Source organism: Drosophila melanogaster, chromosome 3R (assembly GCF_000001215.4).
Source record: "Drosophila melanogaster chromosome 3R".
In the NCBI taxonomy this organism is placed as follows: Eukaryota; Metazoa; Arthropoda; class Insecta; order Diptera; family Drosophilidae; genus Drosophila; species Drosophila melanogaster.
This window is the reverse complement of record NT_033777.3, coordinates 21,172,209-21,190,776: the sequence shown is the minus strand read 5'-3', so window position 1 is coordinate 21,190,776 and position 18,568 is coordinate 21,172,209. Positions and strand designations below refer to the sequence as shown.

The window sequence follows — 18,568 nt, the reverse complement described above, 5'->3', positions numbered from 1 at the left end:
ATCGTGTTTTGAGCCGGCTGCTCCGAAATTTAATTTCATTTATGGAAACTACACGTAAACAAAAGCGCATAAATTCAATTGAATTGGCTGCAAAACATATTTAAATTTAAGCTTTCGTATTCTATTTGTTTAACCCACGCAATAACAACTATAAAGTATCTCGGCGGAGCAGATTGTTTGTGCCTCATAAATGGCTTGCCGAGGGAAACCGAATCCGAAACTGACCTATTCCAAGCGGATTTCAATTGCCGATTATGGTGGTGGTGGTGGTTGTGGAAAGCTCTGATTCTCTACGAGGTTATCAGTGCCAACTATAATAGTATAATATGTAAATATATATTGATAAATCGCGGCAAATGCGGCTACCCATCTGCGATCGCATTCGAATCGTGACAGAAATAAACGTTTGTTATTTTTATGAAATTATTTATTGATTAGCCTTGCATTCGATTTCGATTGCTGGTTAATTGAGAGAACTGTGGGCTATTTATAAACGCCAGTAACGAGAAACCAGGCACAAAAGAAATTCAAAGGAAGGGAGCAAAGATCACATCAGGCCAAAATAACACCTGCAGAGCCCGTTTCCAGATCATTTGGTTTTATTCAATTTTAATCATGGTTTATTATGCAAAACAAAACCCACAAAATCACAAAATGCCGCACAGAAACAGTCACAAAAACCGTATGTATATTCTTTCCGGCTCATTAAAATATCATCCTCCGCTTACGTCAAAAACTCAGCTAACGGCGAAACAGCAGCCGATTGGCGCCTCTTGGCCATAAATCAAATCCCATCATTCCCCCTTTTTAGTTATTTAAATAAACTTTGGCGAGGAGCAAAGAACCGAAATGTCGTGGGACAAGAAAACAAAAACTTAAATCAAATCAATCGCCGCGCTAGTTCGCAAATATTTCGCCGGTTAGCGAACAGTTTCCTAGTAGATTTTGAAAGAATTCGGGTTTGAATCCATTTTCCCTAAAAAAGTATAATTTAGTGTCGGAAGAGACTTCTACAGATGAGAATCTCTTTCGATATCAGCACTCTAACTGCAAAATTAAATGTATTTCTTCTTCGGAAATGTCGTCACACTTTTCTCACTCACTGTTTCTGTGTATTTAAATGTATTTTATTTATAAAACTCAGTCACATGGTCTATTTTTCCCCGTTGCTTTAGGCGGCTGAAATTATTTATCTGTTTAATTTTTATGGCAATTACACGTCCTTGGTTGCTCGCACAAATTAAACTTTAACTTATGCAAATGTTTCTCCGATCTCTTCGCATTTTGCTGGGCGCTCGTATTTTTTTTTGTAATTCGTTAAAGTATCTCGTTAATTAGCGAGACGGTTTTTCAACTTGTTTTTTTTTTTTGGCATTAAGTTAATCTGGATTGCTTACTGCATCCTAAATATACAAGTCACTTGCATTTACGGTCGCCGTAAATATTTTATTTGTTCAATTCCCTTCGAATTTGTCTACCATTTTTAAATGTTAAATTATAAGAATCGAAAAGATTTTCCACGCACATTCAGCTGACTTTGCGGTAATTTTATTGTTTGGTTTTGACCATAAATTGCCCGCTCATGCATATTTATAGCCGGATAGCTCGGAAATATTTTCGTGTGCTGTCCGAAAATCCAGTTTTCTTTGTCTTTTGTTTGAAACTAATTATGTTTTCGCGTCTTAAAAATTACTAATAATTCCCCCGTGGCTGCCAACCGTTTAAATAATATTTCACTCTGATCGACGGGCCACTTCTCGAGTTATTTGCTTTTTCGACTAAAGGTTTTAATTAGTGAATGCACACCATACACAAGACACAATTCCCAATTCACTGAAGAAATTAACTGATCGAAATTCAAAAGTCACGTGGCTGAGCATCCGACTCTGCCGGCAGTTGGAATCGAACTAAAAGCGGTCGGTTGGTCGGTCCGCCCATGTGCTCCGCACTTCGGTGTATAACTGTAGCTGTATCTGCATCTGCAGCTGTATATGTGTATATATACTTCCATATCTGTGTGTAAACCGGCAAGGCGGTACGAGGGTGTGTGCGTGAGTGCGGGCCTCTCTGTTTTATATACTCGTTACACGGTACACAGCGGCGCGAGAAAAAGGTGAGCACAACAGAAAATCAAGCGAGCAAAGCAAAACGGCGCAGAGGTGGTCTAATCGGCAAAGAAAAAAACATAATAATACCTGAAAACTTGAATAGATAAGCAACTTTGAGTTGGTTAGGGCCCTGCCTAGGGCGTTTTGAGGCGTGGCACGCAGTCAGCTGACCGATTTGGGCAACAAAAAACCACTTTCTGTTTTCCGATCCATTTCTGGAACTCTCTCCGCCTCTCTCGTTAATATGGGATATTAATTAAAACAGACAAACTTCTATAACTCAAACCATGCGAAAGATCTTATACTTTCAAGAATGCATTTTGGGAGCCAATATAATTGGTAATTAAATACCTTTTTTTTATGCATAGAACTACTTCAATGAATCTGATTTTGAGGCTTTTTAATAATGGGGTTTCGCTTTAATAGACGTTTGAAGATAATTTATAATCGATTTTGAAAATGTGAAATCGAACAGCCCCTAAGATCCACATATTTTATATTTCATATTTCTGGGCAACACTAAAAAATAGTGGCTATTTCAGAGTAAAACGCCGTAGGCTTCAGTTAAGTTTTTAATCTCCTTTAAGCGAGTTAAAGGTACTCTCTATGGCGCCGTAACCTTTGAAATCCGAAGACTAATATCATAACATTAAATGTGAATATATTTATTCGTATCGTTGGTACATAGGTGGGTTCCACTGTACTGCTGTTGTCTTTTAGCTGCCTTACATGGCTTTAACATCTACATTGCTGTTATTGTTATTATTTTGTTGTTTTTTCCACTCGGTTCTTCGTTCATCGATTCTAATGCTCTTTTCGTGGATTCTTGGTGTGCGTGCCCTAACGCACGTAGGCCAAATAAACAACAGTCCAAATATTTCGCCTATTTCGCCCTTAGCATGGGCGGTGCTGCCCCCCTTCGCCCAACCCCCGCTAACACTCATTCTATCTCCATCCTGCTCTCTCTCTGCAGACACCGAGTCTGTTCTAGTTTTCTTGCTGCGCAGTCTATGTATGTTTTTATGCTATTGCCGCGATGAAAAAAAACCTAATAAAAAAGAAATAAAATGATATAAAGCAAGCCCACACATTTTGTCACTGTCTCGCCTGCCTTCAACATCAATGCCGCTTGAGATTCGTTTGTGGGCTGAACGAAATCTCCGAGTTGTATGCTTTCTAAGCTTCTCTCTCTTCGATTCCTTCTCGCTCTCGCACGCTTTTGTATTACGTCATGGCCCGAGACACTTGATACGGCAACACACAACTGCATCGAAGAGGGAGAGAGGCAGTGATGTCAACTGGCGCTTCCAAAATATCTCTAAATTCGATCTTTCGAAAATGCCGTAAAAGTAAAGTAAGTACTCTGAATTTAGTAAAATTAAAAAAAAAAAACAAATCATTTGGGGTTGAATAATATGTAAAATAACATTAATTTGGGGACTAGTGGTATGTGAATCCGGACTGCTTTCTTTGAGTAGATACAGTGAAATTATAGAACTATAGACAGCTTACAGTCCCGTCGAATATGCACAATATTTGTTATTAACTTGAATCTACAGTTTCAAGTGAAAAATGTCTGAAATTGGTGGCAATTTCTGAAAAAAAAAACTGCCTCTAGCCAAATATTCGATAAGAGGGATCAGCGCATCTGCTACAAAATAGCCAAAGTCGCATCATTAAAGAGCCTGTTTGCTTGTTGGTTCTTACTTTTGCTTTTTGCCTGACATTGAAACTGCAGCTTAGCATAAGGAACACAACAGCAACAACAAAAAGTGCAGCCTGTACACGAAAACTTTCAAGGTCAGCCGAAGGGTAAACACATCCCAGCAACAGTTAGTCCAGCCCTCTCGCTCGCACACTGCACTGGAGCATAGGTCTAGGTCTGGGTCTCTCTATCCCGCTCTCTCAGTCACCACGATTCCCTTTTGTCGGTATTTAATTCTGGTCTAGAAATTGTAAACACTATTTTTGGGGCTCTATAACGGTGACCGCATTCACACATTTTGTTTTCGCCTGGTTTTTGTTGCGCGAAATAGGAAAATTGCTTTGGCTGCGCATTCTTCGGTTCTATTTGTTCAGTTGTTGTTCCCGCTATTTCGTAACGCAGATGTAACAATTACAAACGACACAATTTTCCACTTTTATGAACCATACGATATCTAAGTATGTAACATACATATGTACATACATTCATATTTGTATGAACAGTGGGAAAAAGTTTACTAGTTAGATGAGAAAGATATCTTTAAAATACATCCTAGTTTAGCGAGAAGTCAATATCGCTTAACTAAAGCTTAAATGGAATTTATGGAAACACTTTAATTTTTCTTGCCATTTAAGCTATGTGAATTCAAAAATAAAAAAAAAGATTCAAGACAATAATTTAAATTAAAAGTATTTAGATAACCTGGAAGTATGGTTTGGATTTAAATATACTCCGATATGCATTCAGTTATCTTGAAGTTAAGATATTAAGATACATATACATATATTGTTCATCGAGAACTATAAATCACTTTTAACAAATTGATTGAATTAACCATCCGATTAGTGGTTTTGAAACGACTCGATTCGCGGGTTGTCAATGAAAGTCAAAAATATTCCACAGCGACAGATGTTCGTTCCCACACCCACGCAATCGAATTAAACGTTTTCCAGCGTCTTTGCTATTTGTTTATTTGCTTTGGACGAACTTCTGCGTTCCATCTCGCTGTTGCCGATCCTAGCGAATTGGATAAAAGTGTTAAGTAATTCTAGTATTTGGCATTTACATACATATGTAAAACACTTCGCTGTCTATGCGCAATAACTCCAACTTGGTTTCGGTGCTGAATTTTATTCGCGTATTCGTTTGTTTGTTTGTTTTGTTTTTTGCTTTCGCGGTGTGTTTTCGGTTTCTTTTCGGCTTTGCGCAGTTTTCAAAGTCAAGGTTAATTTAAATTTGTAGCCGTGTTGTTGTGAACGCTTAAATTAAGTCGGTTCGGTTTATGGGTTCTGTAAATGGTTATTTTCTATGTTTTCTACCTGGTACTTGCTGTTCTAAAAGTATTCTGGAATAAATTGCAAACTCTATTTCGTACTTACTTTGCACAGCCAACTGTTGCTGATGCGCCGCCGCGCGCTGTAAAGGAAATAAATGAATAAGTTAAAAATACTATAGCTTAAATTCCCCTTAAATATAAATACGTAGCTGTGAAAGTGCTTTATAATGTTATATTAATATACGGGTCTTATTTATTGCTAGTCATAATTTAGGTGTTTATTTTAATATAATATTTTAAAAATATTATCATATTATTACTAAAGTAATTAAGATTAAGATTAACTAGTTTATGTTATTCAATCGGTTGCTATTCTTACACTGTTGACCATCATGGCGCGAATTCCTGGTAAGGATTGCACATCAAGGGAGTGGCTGCGTCCGCGACGCGTTTTATTGGTGGGCGAGACGGGCGGGGGGCCGGGCGAGGTGGGCGTGGCAGAGCTGCTCGAGTGAGTGTGCCGATATATCCAACGCTTCACCGCCGACATTTTGCCGCAGTTTTATGTATTGTTGTTTTGGAAATTTTTGTTCTGTTATCAGCTGGTGTGATTCATAATTACCAAAGTTCACTTTTGGTTATATATTTTTGTTAATAAATTGATAAAATGTTTATCTACACAAGAAAACCAATTCAAATTCAAATTTAAATTCAGCCGTCAACTGCTTGTTTACCCGCGATCACTGCTTGCCGGTCAACTGCTTGCAACATTTGATTTCGCTACTCAACGCCAGGGGCGCTTTACTGTGCCGTTTTAAACATTTATATCATTTTGTTTTCTGCTTTTTTATTTACTCGTAATAAATAAAATAAAATTTGATAAGTGCATATAGGGGATTTGCCATTGCCACCCATAAACTATGTAAATTTCCCTGCCTTTCCCAGCGCGGTAATGCCAATTTATGTATATTTTTTAATTACCCGGCAAGAATTTTCGCCGAGTTTTCGTGTTTAAGGAAATGGGAAAATAAGTGAAATAACGACAATGTCGCAGAATCTCATTGGAGCAGCTATAATTATTTCCAGCGGTCCGCGTCTTATCACCTTTCCCCATCACCCCACAAATTAATCCTTGACCCCGAACTCTTTTAATTAACAAATAAGCACAAAGCATGATCATTCGAAAGAACAAACTGGTGACGCATTAAGTTGATTGAACGAACGCAGCCATAAAGTTCAGTGGATTTAAGAGGAGGCGTGTTTCTCTTGCTAGTTGATTGCCTGCTGTCTTGTGTCCGTTCAATTGAAATTGACAAAAACTTTGATTGAAAGGTGCACCCAATTAAAAAGCAACAGACACGAGACCAGAAGACCAGCGATTCTATACAATGAAAACTGATTAAAACTGGAAAAAGAGGTTTTCCAGCGAGGAAATATCCTAGCTATAGCAAATATAAAACTCAGCTCGACATACCAAAATTTCCGCACTAATAATTGCCGATGGCCAAAACCGCATATTGACATAGATATGAAGGGTTCACAGATATAGATATCTATATTAATTTCCTACAGCAAGTAAACAATCGACTAAATGTGCTGCCGTCGACTGATGCAAATTTATAAAGCCCGTCAAAATATTACCCAATCTTATTTAATTCTCATACTTTCAGACTTAACACCTGACCGAGTCTCAAGGAATTGATAATTTTTTAACAAACTTCTGATTTCCACACACCTCGGGGCGTATACTTAATATTGTCAGCTTGCGCTTTTGCGTTCTTATCGTATTTTGATTGTTTTGTTTACCCGCGACGGTGTAACTTGTTTTTAGCACGACAAACAAGCAGCAAATATTATAGACGTAAATAATACAAGTATAATTAGCCTTTATACGACCATTGAAAATTCGCAAATTCACAGAAACGTATGTATTTCGCTTTCATTTCTAATATTTCTTTCTTCGCCGTTAGCGCCAATATTTGTTAGAGAAATGCGCGCAAAACTAATAGTAAGTAAATAAAATTCTAGCAAAACAGACTCCGCGACCAGACAACAAAACGCAAACAGAATGTAAAAGTCATTAACGTTAATTAGCTGCTCGCCGGAAGGCAAATAAACCACAACGAAACACAAAAAGGAAGCAATATTGCTCGAAAGGGTAAGGGTTTTGGCCAGGCAACTGTGGCCAAATCTTACATTTTTGGCCACAAATCAATTCGACTTAGTTCCATTTAGCATTATTCCGCGCCTGATTGGAATTCTGCCAGTTGTGCGATCGATTCAAAAACAATCTCGAGTCTAGAAGAATTTAATTAACATTGCGTTAACAGCGGCATGTTAATTTCCAATTGGCATGTGACCAAGCGCGTAAAAGATTTCAACCAAACAAAAAAAAAAAAAAAAGTTGCCTTCCGTGAAACAATATATTTATTTACTAGCCGTTTTGACCTAAATTTACTAAACATTTAAGTGAAATCATCAACGTCCTAAGGCATATTAAGCAATTGTAAAAATCTGTTAAAATAATATATGTTTTGAATGCTACAGAATTTATATGTTGAAATATTTTGAATTCTAACATTTAGCCAATTAACTTTTTAAGAAACTATTTAAGATATTTTAACTTGCATATTAAGTTGTTTTAATAAATGTGCAAGCATACCTTATTAAGCAAGGAATTTTCATATTTCCATAAATTATAAATAAGGAAATTAAATAAATATGCATTGTGTAAGGATATACTTTTTCTGGATATCAATAATAATAATGAATAGAGAATTGGCTCGAAATTCGAAATGCATTCAAATACCTTTGTGAACTCTATATATATAACCAAATTAATATGTATTTTTACACATTCCTAATTAGGCTTCTCGCACCATAAACATACTTCCACATCAACAAATAAGCTTCGTCGCCTGTCTGTGGTTGACCTCTGGGCGAGTGAGATAAAAATCAAAATAAATATAGGCGGTATTCTTGAAATATTAAACAAGTAGTGGGAACAGAGAAAAGTTCCCATTTTGACAAATGATTGACTAACGAGCAGAGACCAAAAAAAAAAAGGGCAAAGCAGAGAACACACGCGAAATGCATAAATAGAAATAATGAAATAAGTGGGGGCATAGAACCAGAGAAATGAGAAATGTCTGTTTGAAGCACAATTCACTTTCTTCTCACTTCCTTGTGGAAAATAAATAGCGAACGAAATCCCAAGTGGGCATGTGCCATATAGGGAAAGCTGATTTCGATGGGACTAATATGGTGGGCATTCCGATTAGGAATCAACTTCTTTTCCTGATTTCTAGCTTCGATCTAGGGAGTTATCAGCTGCAATTATATATTTGGTTATCTGCTAAATTTGCTCACTTAATTTAGCCGCCCTAGCTTGCATTTATCTTATCTCTGCTCGGCCGTCTTCCGTTCTACATACATACATATATTCTAAATTAATTTCCAGACGCTTTCGCTTCCCTAACTGAATCTTCCTTCTTGTTGATTTTGTGGCCAGAACTGATAAGTTTCTGTTTCTTTCCTGGTTTTCATTTTGCAAATAACACACTGGGCAGCTTATCGCCCAGTTAAGCAATCGCGTGAAAAGGGCCAGAGAAAACAGTGATATCATCCATTGAGATGCCATAAAATAGTCAACCGTCAGTCAGTGATAATGACCAACAAATCAGCCAAAAACAATGTTGAGGCGTGGAAAATCCCCTATTATAAACAACAGCTGCGTGTCCTCAGGGAAAACGTCAAACTATTGCGACAGATTTCATAATCTCTAATGGAATAATTAAGTTAGATGATTGATTTAGCAAAGCTCGATAATTTACTTTAACGGTTTGGCAAATGGCATTTCAAGTACAAAGTTAAGAACAATTGCTAACACTCTTCAGCACTTTCCTTGCCACAAAAGTTGGACACCTAACAAATGAGCGACCAAGAAATTGGCTTAAAGGCTTTGAAAAAAAAAAAAACAGCACAACCATCAGCTATTATTTAGCGTATTTTATGAACAATAACCAGCAAAAGCGCCAAAGCACCGATCACATGTTGGCCATTTATTATGTCGGCTTTCTCGTTTTCGGCCACACACCTTCTAAATGTCTATTTCCATGCCTTAGAAATCGTTTTTATTTAAATAAATAATAATAGAACAAATATTATACAAATTATGAACGTGCGCGCGTTTTTCGCCAGTGAACTTGAAAATTAAGAACACAAATTGTCCGCCAAAAAGGAGGAAATTCGCGGTGTGTTTTAAATTAAATTAATTGTCGCGGCACATTAGAACTTAAATGGCAGCATAAAATAAAACGGCATAGATTTGTTTGATTTAAAAATAATTGTTTTGGGCAAATGTTGAATGGTTTGTTTTCACGCCACGGAATATAAATATAAAAATTTCTTTATTTATTCAGTGGTTGTGCCAGCATTTTTGAGTCGCTATTTTGTTGTTAAGCAATCGGCAATCAGCAGAATTCAAAACAATATAGTTTAACTAACTCGCAGTTATCCGAAAAATGTAATTATTTCTTTATAAATTTCCGTTGAAAATTTTAAATTATTATTTATTTATAGGCATTCGGCAATCGGTTTTCTAATAAATTATTTAAAGTAGCACTCCAGACACAGATTTTAGTTTTTTCCAGAACGTTGAAATCGTTTTCTTGCCAAGAAAAACAATAAATAAACGAAAATGTTCGATGTCAACACACGGACACACGCGATGGTCTTATTTATAATTTGGGCAACGCACAGTTGGAATGAATAGTATTCCGATTCCAATTCGAAATTGGGTCCAGAATCCAAAGGATCAGGAGCGAGAATTACGCGCACAATGACCGCCTGGCTAGTTCAATTGGAAATGCAAGTGAAAATAACAACACATCCGCTCGATCGGCGGCCAAACAAAAAATGCTCAAGTGACAACGGCGGCGACGCTGGCGTATACGTAATATACGTACGAGTGTGCAAAAGTCCAAAAAGTGCCAGAGAAACGAGAGAGAGCGAGAGAGAGAATCGAAGAAAGGCGGGCAGCAGTGGGAGAGGGAAAGCAGCTGTGCCGATCACCTGTTGTTGAAGCTTTCGCTCTAAAGGATTTTGCCATTTCTATACACTGTTAAAAATAATTAAATTGTCTTTGCACATTTAGTTTTTAATTATGTGACTAATGTCTCTGAAGTAGTGAGTGCAATAAACAAGTTCTTAACACATTTTACATATTATTTTATGCAAGAAAAAAAAAAAAATCATTTAATTTGCCTCATAATAAGTTTGTGTTTTTAATAATTGTAAGATACCTCACTGTGTCTAAAAAGTTTCATACATTTCCTTAACTCATTCAGTTCTTTTGCCTCTCCTACTATAAACGACAATCAAAAAACGAAGCTTATCAATCAAATCGATTGAGGCCTATCGAGTCGAAATCAATAATGGCGCATAATTATTTATAGACTGGATGATTATTAATGACGAGTTCTTGCCGCCGATAAGCCTCAAGTGGACATTTCGAGACAACATGGCATTTGGGAGTGAAATGCTGGTAATCACTTAATAACGCAGCTATGAATCTAATGGGACGTGATAAGCGATATTTATGAACTGAATAACCCCTAATCAACGTGTTTTCTATTAATTAAAGGTTGAGATTTTTTTATATTTATTCTAGATAAACAAAGTGCTTACTTCTTTAAGATAAAATGTTAATCTAATGCCTTGTGTCATCTTGCAATGCTTAAGAAATAGGACAATAAACTATGTATTTGTTTATGAATATTTTATAAAAATACAAAAACGATGATTTAAAATGTTAATAGCGGAGTCACTTTACTCAGCGGGAAAATGTGAGTGGAGACTCAAACCGATGAAGCAGTTTTAGCTGCAGTTCGACAGGTGGCGCTGTAGAACATTCGCGGATTTCAACCGACAATAATACAGGTATTTCAGCAAAGTTATCGATCAATCTTGAAAGTAATCATTTCAATTCAATTTTTGGCGGGTAATCATTTGTACCGAAAACTTAAAAATATGAGCAGCGTAAATTGGACGTCGTTTTAAATAGGAAAAATTACAAAGTTAAACATTTTGCTTTTGTATATTAAATTAAAATTCCATTTGAGGGAATTGAGGGAATATTCATTCATTTAGTTAATTTATGATACATGACTTATAAATTGCTTATAAATAAAGTAATACTTAAAAACCATACAAATATGTATTAATACAGCAACTAAACTTCCTTCCTTACAAATTACGTCAAACTGAAATCTTTAAAATGTAAAAGAGTCCACTTACCGCTTTGCGTTTGTCGGCTTCGCTGACAACCGAGCTGGATCGATGCCGGAACAGATCCATGACCTTGGTCATCGGCGACCGTTGGGAAGAGTTTGGACGCACCGCCGTCACCGTGTGGTAATACTGTCCAAGGAGATATCAATTAGCATGGAAAATAAACGAATAATGCGGGATGCCAGGACTCACCTGCGCGTCGCTGCCTTGATGCGGATGGGCACTGCCGTCTTTGTACTTGCTCTTTGCCGTTGATTGCGTGCCGTCGGCGCTCGTTATCGTCACGGCGGGATGCTGGCGATGGCTAAAGTTCTGCATGGCCACCTTCATGGAGTTCATAAGGCCACCGGCTCCTCCCGCTGCGCCCTGTCCTGCTGCTGCCGCCGCTCCTCCTGCTCCACCTGCTGCCGAGCTCGTGGCCGGGCCTGTGCCGCCGGAAACGGAGTAGGTGCTGCTGGTGGCGCTGCTGTCGGCGGACGAGGGATCCAGCAGATGCTTCTCCTTCTGCCGCTTCGCATCGGATTTCGCACGCGGTCGGAAAACGTCGAATATCGTTGGCCTTCGGTTGGGTGACGCTATACCGTGCACCGTCGACTGATTGAGCACGGGCGAGTCCTCGCCGCTTCGCCTCCGCTCCAGCGAACCGGACCGCGATCCCACACCGGCCATGGCCATTCGCTCCGTGCTGCGTGAGATCTTCTCGCTGTGCCTGTTGATCTTCTCCAGCTTGGCCGCCTCGCGTTCGTTCCTTCTCGCCGTCTCGCGCTCCAGCTTGCGGGCCTCCTTTTCCCGTCGCGACTGCTCCTTCTCCTGGCGACTGTGGCGTGAGAAAATAATTTTGTTACTACAAATGACATTTAATTGGGCACGAGCCATGTTGCTGCTATAGCTCTGGAACAAATATTTTTCCTACTTCCAGCTCTATATTATTATATACTACACCTTCTAGCCATTTAATAATCCCTAGGCCTAGTTGAAATTTCGTTTTTGAACTTACCGCTGCTCCTTTTCCATCTTTTTGTAGGCCTTCTTGGCCGCCTTGGCATTTGGCTCTGCGGGAGCGCTGGAGGGTCGTGATCCTGGCATCCGGCCGGCTCCTCCGAGGCTGCCATCCTGCTCCTGGAAGCGAACATGTCGTTTTTGCGAATTAGTTTGTGGCTGACTTGGCTGTTTTGGGATGGTGATGTGACTATGGGGATTCGAATTGGCATCCAGTGGGCTTTCGACTTCGATTTCGAGAGTACTTTGCATGTTTCTGGCGCCGCTGGCCAAGACAAACTAAAACCAAGGGCCGACCGATTGGAAGGACCCAGCCGAATGGCATTATCAATTATACCCCATATTCTTTCACCTCTGACCCCTATTTTGTACTATTCCCAGTGCTGTCCGTCTCTTTTCAGCGGCTGCAATTATTGCCGAATTGTCTACAAATACAATTTATTCGCCACAATACACAATGGATTCAGTGGCGTAACCCGGGGTGACGGCAATTGGAGGAGCAGGCGACACCCGATGCGTTCCTTTAATTGGACCATGACGAAGGCAATGGGAAGACCTATCCCGCCTGTTGCTCGCCAATCGAACGAAGTCAATTAATTTATGATTACGCGAAATTGCAAACCGAATGTGGGCCAGGACGACCGTTGTCAAGGAAGCAATAGCTCAACGGTTCGGAGAATTCTAACCAAAATTCAGGGAACTCCAGGAACTCAAAAAAAAAAAAACAGACTTGAGAAATCCGAAATTATTTCACTACAAGGGGCATCCCCTTTAAAATCGTTTATAAACAATTATGCTAATAAGCAGCTTATTATGACAAATGATCTATCGGTTCTGCAGTAAAGAAAAGAATGAACTAATTATTCACTTCATCGTTGTTTGTTTCTCATATTTGATTTTTTTTACTGGAAATAAATATGTAAGCTTACTTACGCAAGTCTAACAGACTGTCAATATCGTTTTAATAAGTCTAGCGATCTACCTTTCTGTAATATTAGTTGAAAGTAATGTATAAATATTAAAGCTAATTAGGCAAAAATGTTTTTATGTTTTCCTGTTTAGTTTTATAACAAAACTTTAGTTTTTAAAACTGAACTTCGAATGTTTAGTTTGGATTCCCAGAGGTGTTAACAACTTTTACAATCACATATACCAGTTTTCACTTGGACCTTTTTCACGCAACATTGACCAAAAAACTTGATCGAAAACCGCAAACACCTGTGTTTCGATTATTTATAGCGAAAACTACAAAGAGTTCGAGCGGCTTTCTTCACGGCAAATGGGTTTCATGTCTAAAAAAAAAAAGCCGAGTCACGTGCCCCGAGGGTCGCAGACGACTGCGATGAGTTAACGACAAAGGCGGTGTCAAATTGGCACGGCGGGCTTAATTGGGTTAACACTCAGAGAAACGAGACGAAAATCCAAAGTTTAAAACAATATATGTAGCAATATAGGGTAGCTGGTGTTCGGTCTGAAGCGTTTGACACGGTCTAATTCAATATTTAAGCAGTTATAAAAAAAACACGCTAGACGGCTGCAAAGGGAAGACCCCCACTTCTAAGTTTTTCAGGGAGTGGCGGAAATGGAGAAAACTGACGTCATTGTTTGCCAAGACAAGGTAAATACCTTGTATCTGCCTATATAGGGAGATATATATATATGGAAATTTTATACTGCCTTTCATACGTATACCTATACGTATATATATATATATATATACGCGATATGTCCGCGTTCCGTCAAAACAAATAAGAAGTGGCGATGGATTCCAGCGGGAAATGTTGACAAATTGTGTCATGATAAGCGGAGAGCCGCCAACAGATATAGAGAAATACCCGACTATACTATGCTATAGTATACTATACTATACTATATATAGGCACAACATGTGTGGCACGATAAAAACAAGCCCCAAAAAGCTGATTTTTCGCCGTGTTTACCTTTCGGTCGGACAAATAAACTCGAAAAGTTGAAGAGGAAGCGAAGACTGAATTGAAATAATACGTATACCTCTTTCTCTTTTTTCGAGATATAAATAGACAACTTTATGGATATCGTAGAAACAACGGGGCAAGCGAATAATTATTAATATTGAGTAAACAAAGTGTAAGACTCAAGACCGCAGATTCGACCAAAAGTGCAGGTCAAGTGGCGGCTTTTCAGCATCGCAAAGGGCAGTAATCCTCTCAAGAAGTAATAAAAAAAATATTACTAGATATTGCAATCAAATGGAGTGTATTAAGAAATATCCCTAAACACACAAACCCCTAAATTTAAAGAACTAAAAATTAAGAAATGATGTATTGGAACTGCTCTCATGACATCATTGACTTCCCTTGAGTTGCCCATCCCAGTTTTCGCTCACCAGACCTTTCACTGCCCAATTTGTACATGATAAATTATTTGAAAATGATAAAGGCACATATCTCAAATGACGTCAGTCGGATCTGTGAATATAAAGATTACACATACCCCCATTTAGCCTCAATTAGCTGCGGGCATTAGGTTTATGGGTTTTTTTTAGTTTCTTTTGAGCTTTTATGCATCTGCCATAGATAGAAGACTTAAAGTAAGAATAATTTCATTCATAATAATACTAATTTGAGATATATACTACATTTTCCTAGCACAATAGTTATCATCCACCAAAAGTAGCTAAGTACCATAGATATATGTACTAGTTTCATCCTTTAAAAATATATAATAACTTTAATAAATATATTATATCTCCCATATAGACTTTGTTTTTGAACCCTTCACTTACATCATCGGACACGGAAACGGAGACGGATCCCGAGTTGGTGAGCTGGCGGGATGGACTTGTGGTGGAGGCACTGCTCTCGCTCCTCAGCAAACGGGGCATGGTAGACGCCCCACCCAGGGAGACGGGTCTCTGCTGCTGCTGCTGCTGCTGGAGCAGAGGAAGTGGAGCACCCGGTGCGCCTGGTGCAGCAGTGCCACTCAATCCACCGTCCTGCCGCCGTATCCAGATCTCGTCCAGCTCCCGTTCGCTGGGCGTGCGCGGCTTGTTGGCTAAACTATTTGTATCACAAGTGAGGCTTTGGTGATTGCTATTGGCCAGCCCAGTTGTATTCAGCGCCACGTTGCTCTGGGCCGGCGTGCGAATCTCCACCAGCGATGGCTCGAAGAACTGCTTGGACATGTGGGGAGCGGCGGTGGGAAACCGATTTGAGCCATATCGCTGGGAGAACAGTCCCTGCACCGAGGAGTAGCCTCCGAAGCTGGAGGGAAAGCTGATGGTGTGGGCATTCGAGCTGGCATTCAGTTTGCTCAGCTTCTGGGCCTCGACTCGCAGTTCGGGTGTCTCCTGGGCGAGTGTCACCTTAAATTTGCCCTTGATAATCAGCGGCGGCTCCGTGGGCAGCGGCAGCGGGGAAACGGGCTCCGGTGTTACAGGAACCGGTGTTTCCTTTGCCACAATAACGCTGGACGTGGGTGCAGGACTTGGTGGGCCAACTGGAGATGGACGGGAAGGAGGCGCCACTGGTTCCTGGGTGTGCAGTAGCGCCTTTAGCGCCTTTGGTAGAATCGTGGCTGGTATGGGAGGCGGCGGAGGAGGTGGTGGCGGCGGTGCCTCACTCTCCTCGATATTTCGCGTATTGATCCTATCGATCTTGTGCATAAACTGCTGCCGCAGACGCTCCAGATCCTTAAACTTCTCCTTGGAGGCCTCATCCTGTGGCGTGGGTGGCCTTGGTGGCGCCTTCGAAGCTTTTTCGGATTTGGTTGACTCTCCCGTGGATGATGAGCCGCCGCCCAGCTGCGTCCTGTCGCCCTCATCCTCGTCATCCTCCTCCTTGCACTGCGACAAGCGGCGTCGTTCGATGTAGGGAGGTAACAGATAGCCGGGTCTCTGGTGACCCGAATAGAGATCAACCTTGACAAACTTCCCGCTGAGGCTGAGCCCCAGGCTGTGGTGAACTTGATCGTCGTCGTCATCATCCGGATCATCCTCGTCATCCGAGCTGCTGCCACTGCTGCTGTGAAAGTCGAAGGAGTTCGATCGCGGCATGCACTTGAGCATCTCGGAATCGATATGCTGGCCATGAAGTGGACCCGGCAAGCCCCTCAATCGCTCCTCGCGCTGCTGCTGCTGGGCCAATTGGCCCAGGCTGCCAGAGGAGGCGGAATCAGTGATCTGGTCGTTGGCACTCGCCTCCGAGTCCGACTCGTAACCATCCAGGACACCCTGCTCCAGGTCGTCCATGGTCGACTCGAAGGCGCATTCGAAGCTATCCTCGCCAGCGAAATGCTGGTATGGTTGGCCGTCTGGCTGCTTCGCCGGCTCATCCGGCAACTCCTTGGGCTCCTGTGCCTTATCCTCCTGGACGCCCATGACTGGTGCATTGGCCAACGGCTGCTGTTTCACTGGCTGCTCGATGAAGTCGCAGTTCGTGGCCATTTGGTTGATTTGCGTTTTATCTTTGGACTACTGCTATCGATCTCCTGCTGCTCTGTCTATCGATGGGGTATCTCACACTGCGCTATGAAAAATATTTTCTTTTGTACGACATTGATATGCCGTCTTCTTTGGGAATCTGTAAATAGATTATTGAACATCAATCGACTGACCAGAACAACTCAGCGCTTGAGCCATTCATTGTTCCTTTGTGTGGATATGAGCTGTTTGACACCTTTTTTTTACAAAAAAAAAAAAATTAACCATTTCAATCAGTTCACTGAACAAAAGTCGGCAAACATTCTTGGGTAGGTGAAGGTCGTACGATTTTCCCCCTTCCTTTTCACTTCTTTCACAAACAACAAATCGAGCAAAACAAAAGCTAATTTCATTATTTACGCTTCGTCATCGGCGTGGTTTTGCTTGTAAAAAAACAAAAAAAAACAAAAGTCGAATGCGAAATTCATCTAATGGAAAAATAAATGAAAAACATACGGCAGCAGAAATCAACCAAACATATATGTATATAAATACAAAACGCACAGTAGAATTGCAAAGTTGAATGGTGAAATGGAAATATTGGCACAAAGTTAAATACTATTAAATCATTGGATGACATTTGTTAAATGTATTAAGCTAAAGCCGTAAACTATTTTCACATATTCCTTGAATACCGCTGAAACAGCGATGATTTCTGAATACCACTCCAGTTTTGCACTAAAAATAAATAGTTACAAGTGCACGGAAAACATTTAAAAAACATCTGTCAAGCATAAGCCATGAATCATGGCAAATGAGTGAGCCACATTAAGTAAATCGTTTCCGAAGCAACAAGTGGCAGAATCGTGGCTAATAGCGAGTGAGCCCAACCCAAAACCAAAACCCCTCTATGCCCTACGACCAAAAACACCCAGCAAAGACAAACCGCGAGTTGTATAATCGAGCATATGGCGCGTACGCATCTAATAGATACCAACCGCAATTAATGGTAATTAGATACAAATGTATCGGGTATCCGTGCATATGCTAATTCCACCGCCTGTTTTGCAGTCCTCGGCTGACGAAGATGGTGACGCACTTTTGCTAGTGATTCACAACCTAAAAGGTTGAACCCTTGATTTTTTTTAGCGCGGAGCCGAAGATACAACGATACTTTTCACGCTCGTTTCGCTGGAATTTCGCTTGGCTAGAAAATTCGCATTAATTACCGGGCACGTTATTTCCTCTGACTCAATCCAGAAACACGACCGATTGCAATGTATCTGTATCCAATGGATACTAGCATGCAATTGTACGACCCCCAAAGCTCCGCCCTGCACTTAATTGCATAACTGATTCAATTGTAGTCAGCTGATCGCTCGGCATATGTATCTATTAATTATTAGCCATAGCCATAGCACAGACAGATTGACCCGCCGGTCTGTATCTTGTATCTATGTATCTCTCTATCCGCTGTATGCGAGTATCTTTGCATCTGCGACCGACTGTGCCAGACAAACTGGCGTCACAAATGCCTTGTGACTTTTAGTGTTTAATATTATTTAGTCGTGCAGTGGAACTAAACAATATTTTCTTCTAGTCGTAAAGCTTTTGAAAAGCGAATATACGTGACACTCCTTCGCATTTTTCGCTCACTTCCATTTCGAATTTCTAACGCATTGTTTGCACTTTGTTTGTTTGCCAACAGCGAATGCATATCGCACACAAGCATTGAACTCTCGTCACGTAATCGATATTATTGTTTAATGGACGAAACCGCACTGACAAAC

The 18,568-nt window shown here is 40.2% G+C and overlaps 1 protein-coding gene across 10 annotated transcripts in view; it reads right to left on the bottom strand.

Annotated features, from left to right (window-relative positions):
- The window catches only part of SNF4Agamma (SNF4/AMP-activated protein kinase gamma subunit), a 73,531-nt gene that overhangs the window by 23,493 nt on the left and 31,470 nt on the right, over positions 1 to 18,568 (bottom strand). For 3 of the 10 annotated variants that reach the window (NM_001170200.2, NM_169947.3, NM_001170201.2), the window contains exons 3-7: positions 15,144 to 16,938; positions 12,378 to 12,499; positions 11,573 to 12,197; positions 11,387 to 11,509; positions 5,193 to 5,229 (exon numbers count right to left, since the gene is read on the bottom strand). In NM_001170200.2, coding sequence (NP_001163671.1) covers positions 5,193 to 5,229; positions 11,387 to 11,509; positions 11,573 to 12,197; positions 12,378 to 12,499; positions 15,144 to 16,802 — 2,566 coding nt within the window. In that variant the 5' untranslated portion in view covers positions 16,803 to 16,938. Of the gene's footprint in view, positions 1 to 1,806; positions 1,912 to 5,192; positions 5,230 to 5,468; positions 5,765 to 9,595; positions 9,990 to 11,386; positions 11,510 to 11,572; positions 12,198 to 12,377; positions 12,500 to 15,143; positions 16,939 to 18,568 lie in introns of those variants that run through there. The other 7 variants (NM_169946.2, NM_080509.3, NM_001104385.2 and 4 more) reach the window with 6 other exon arrangements.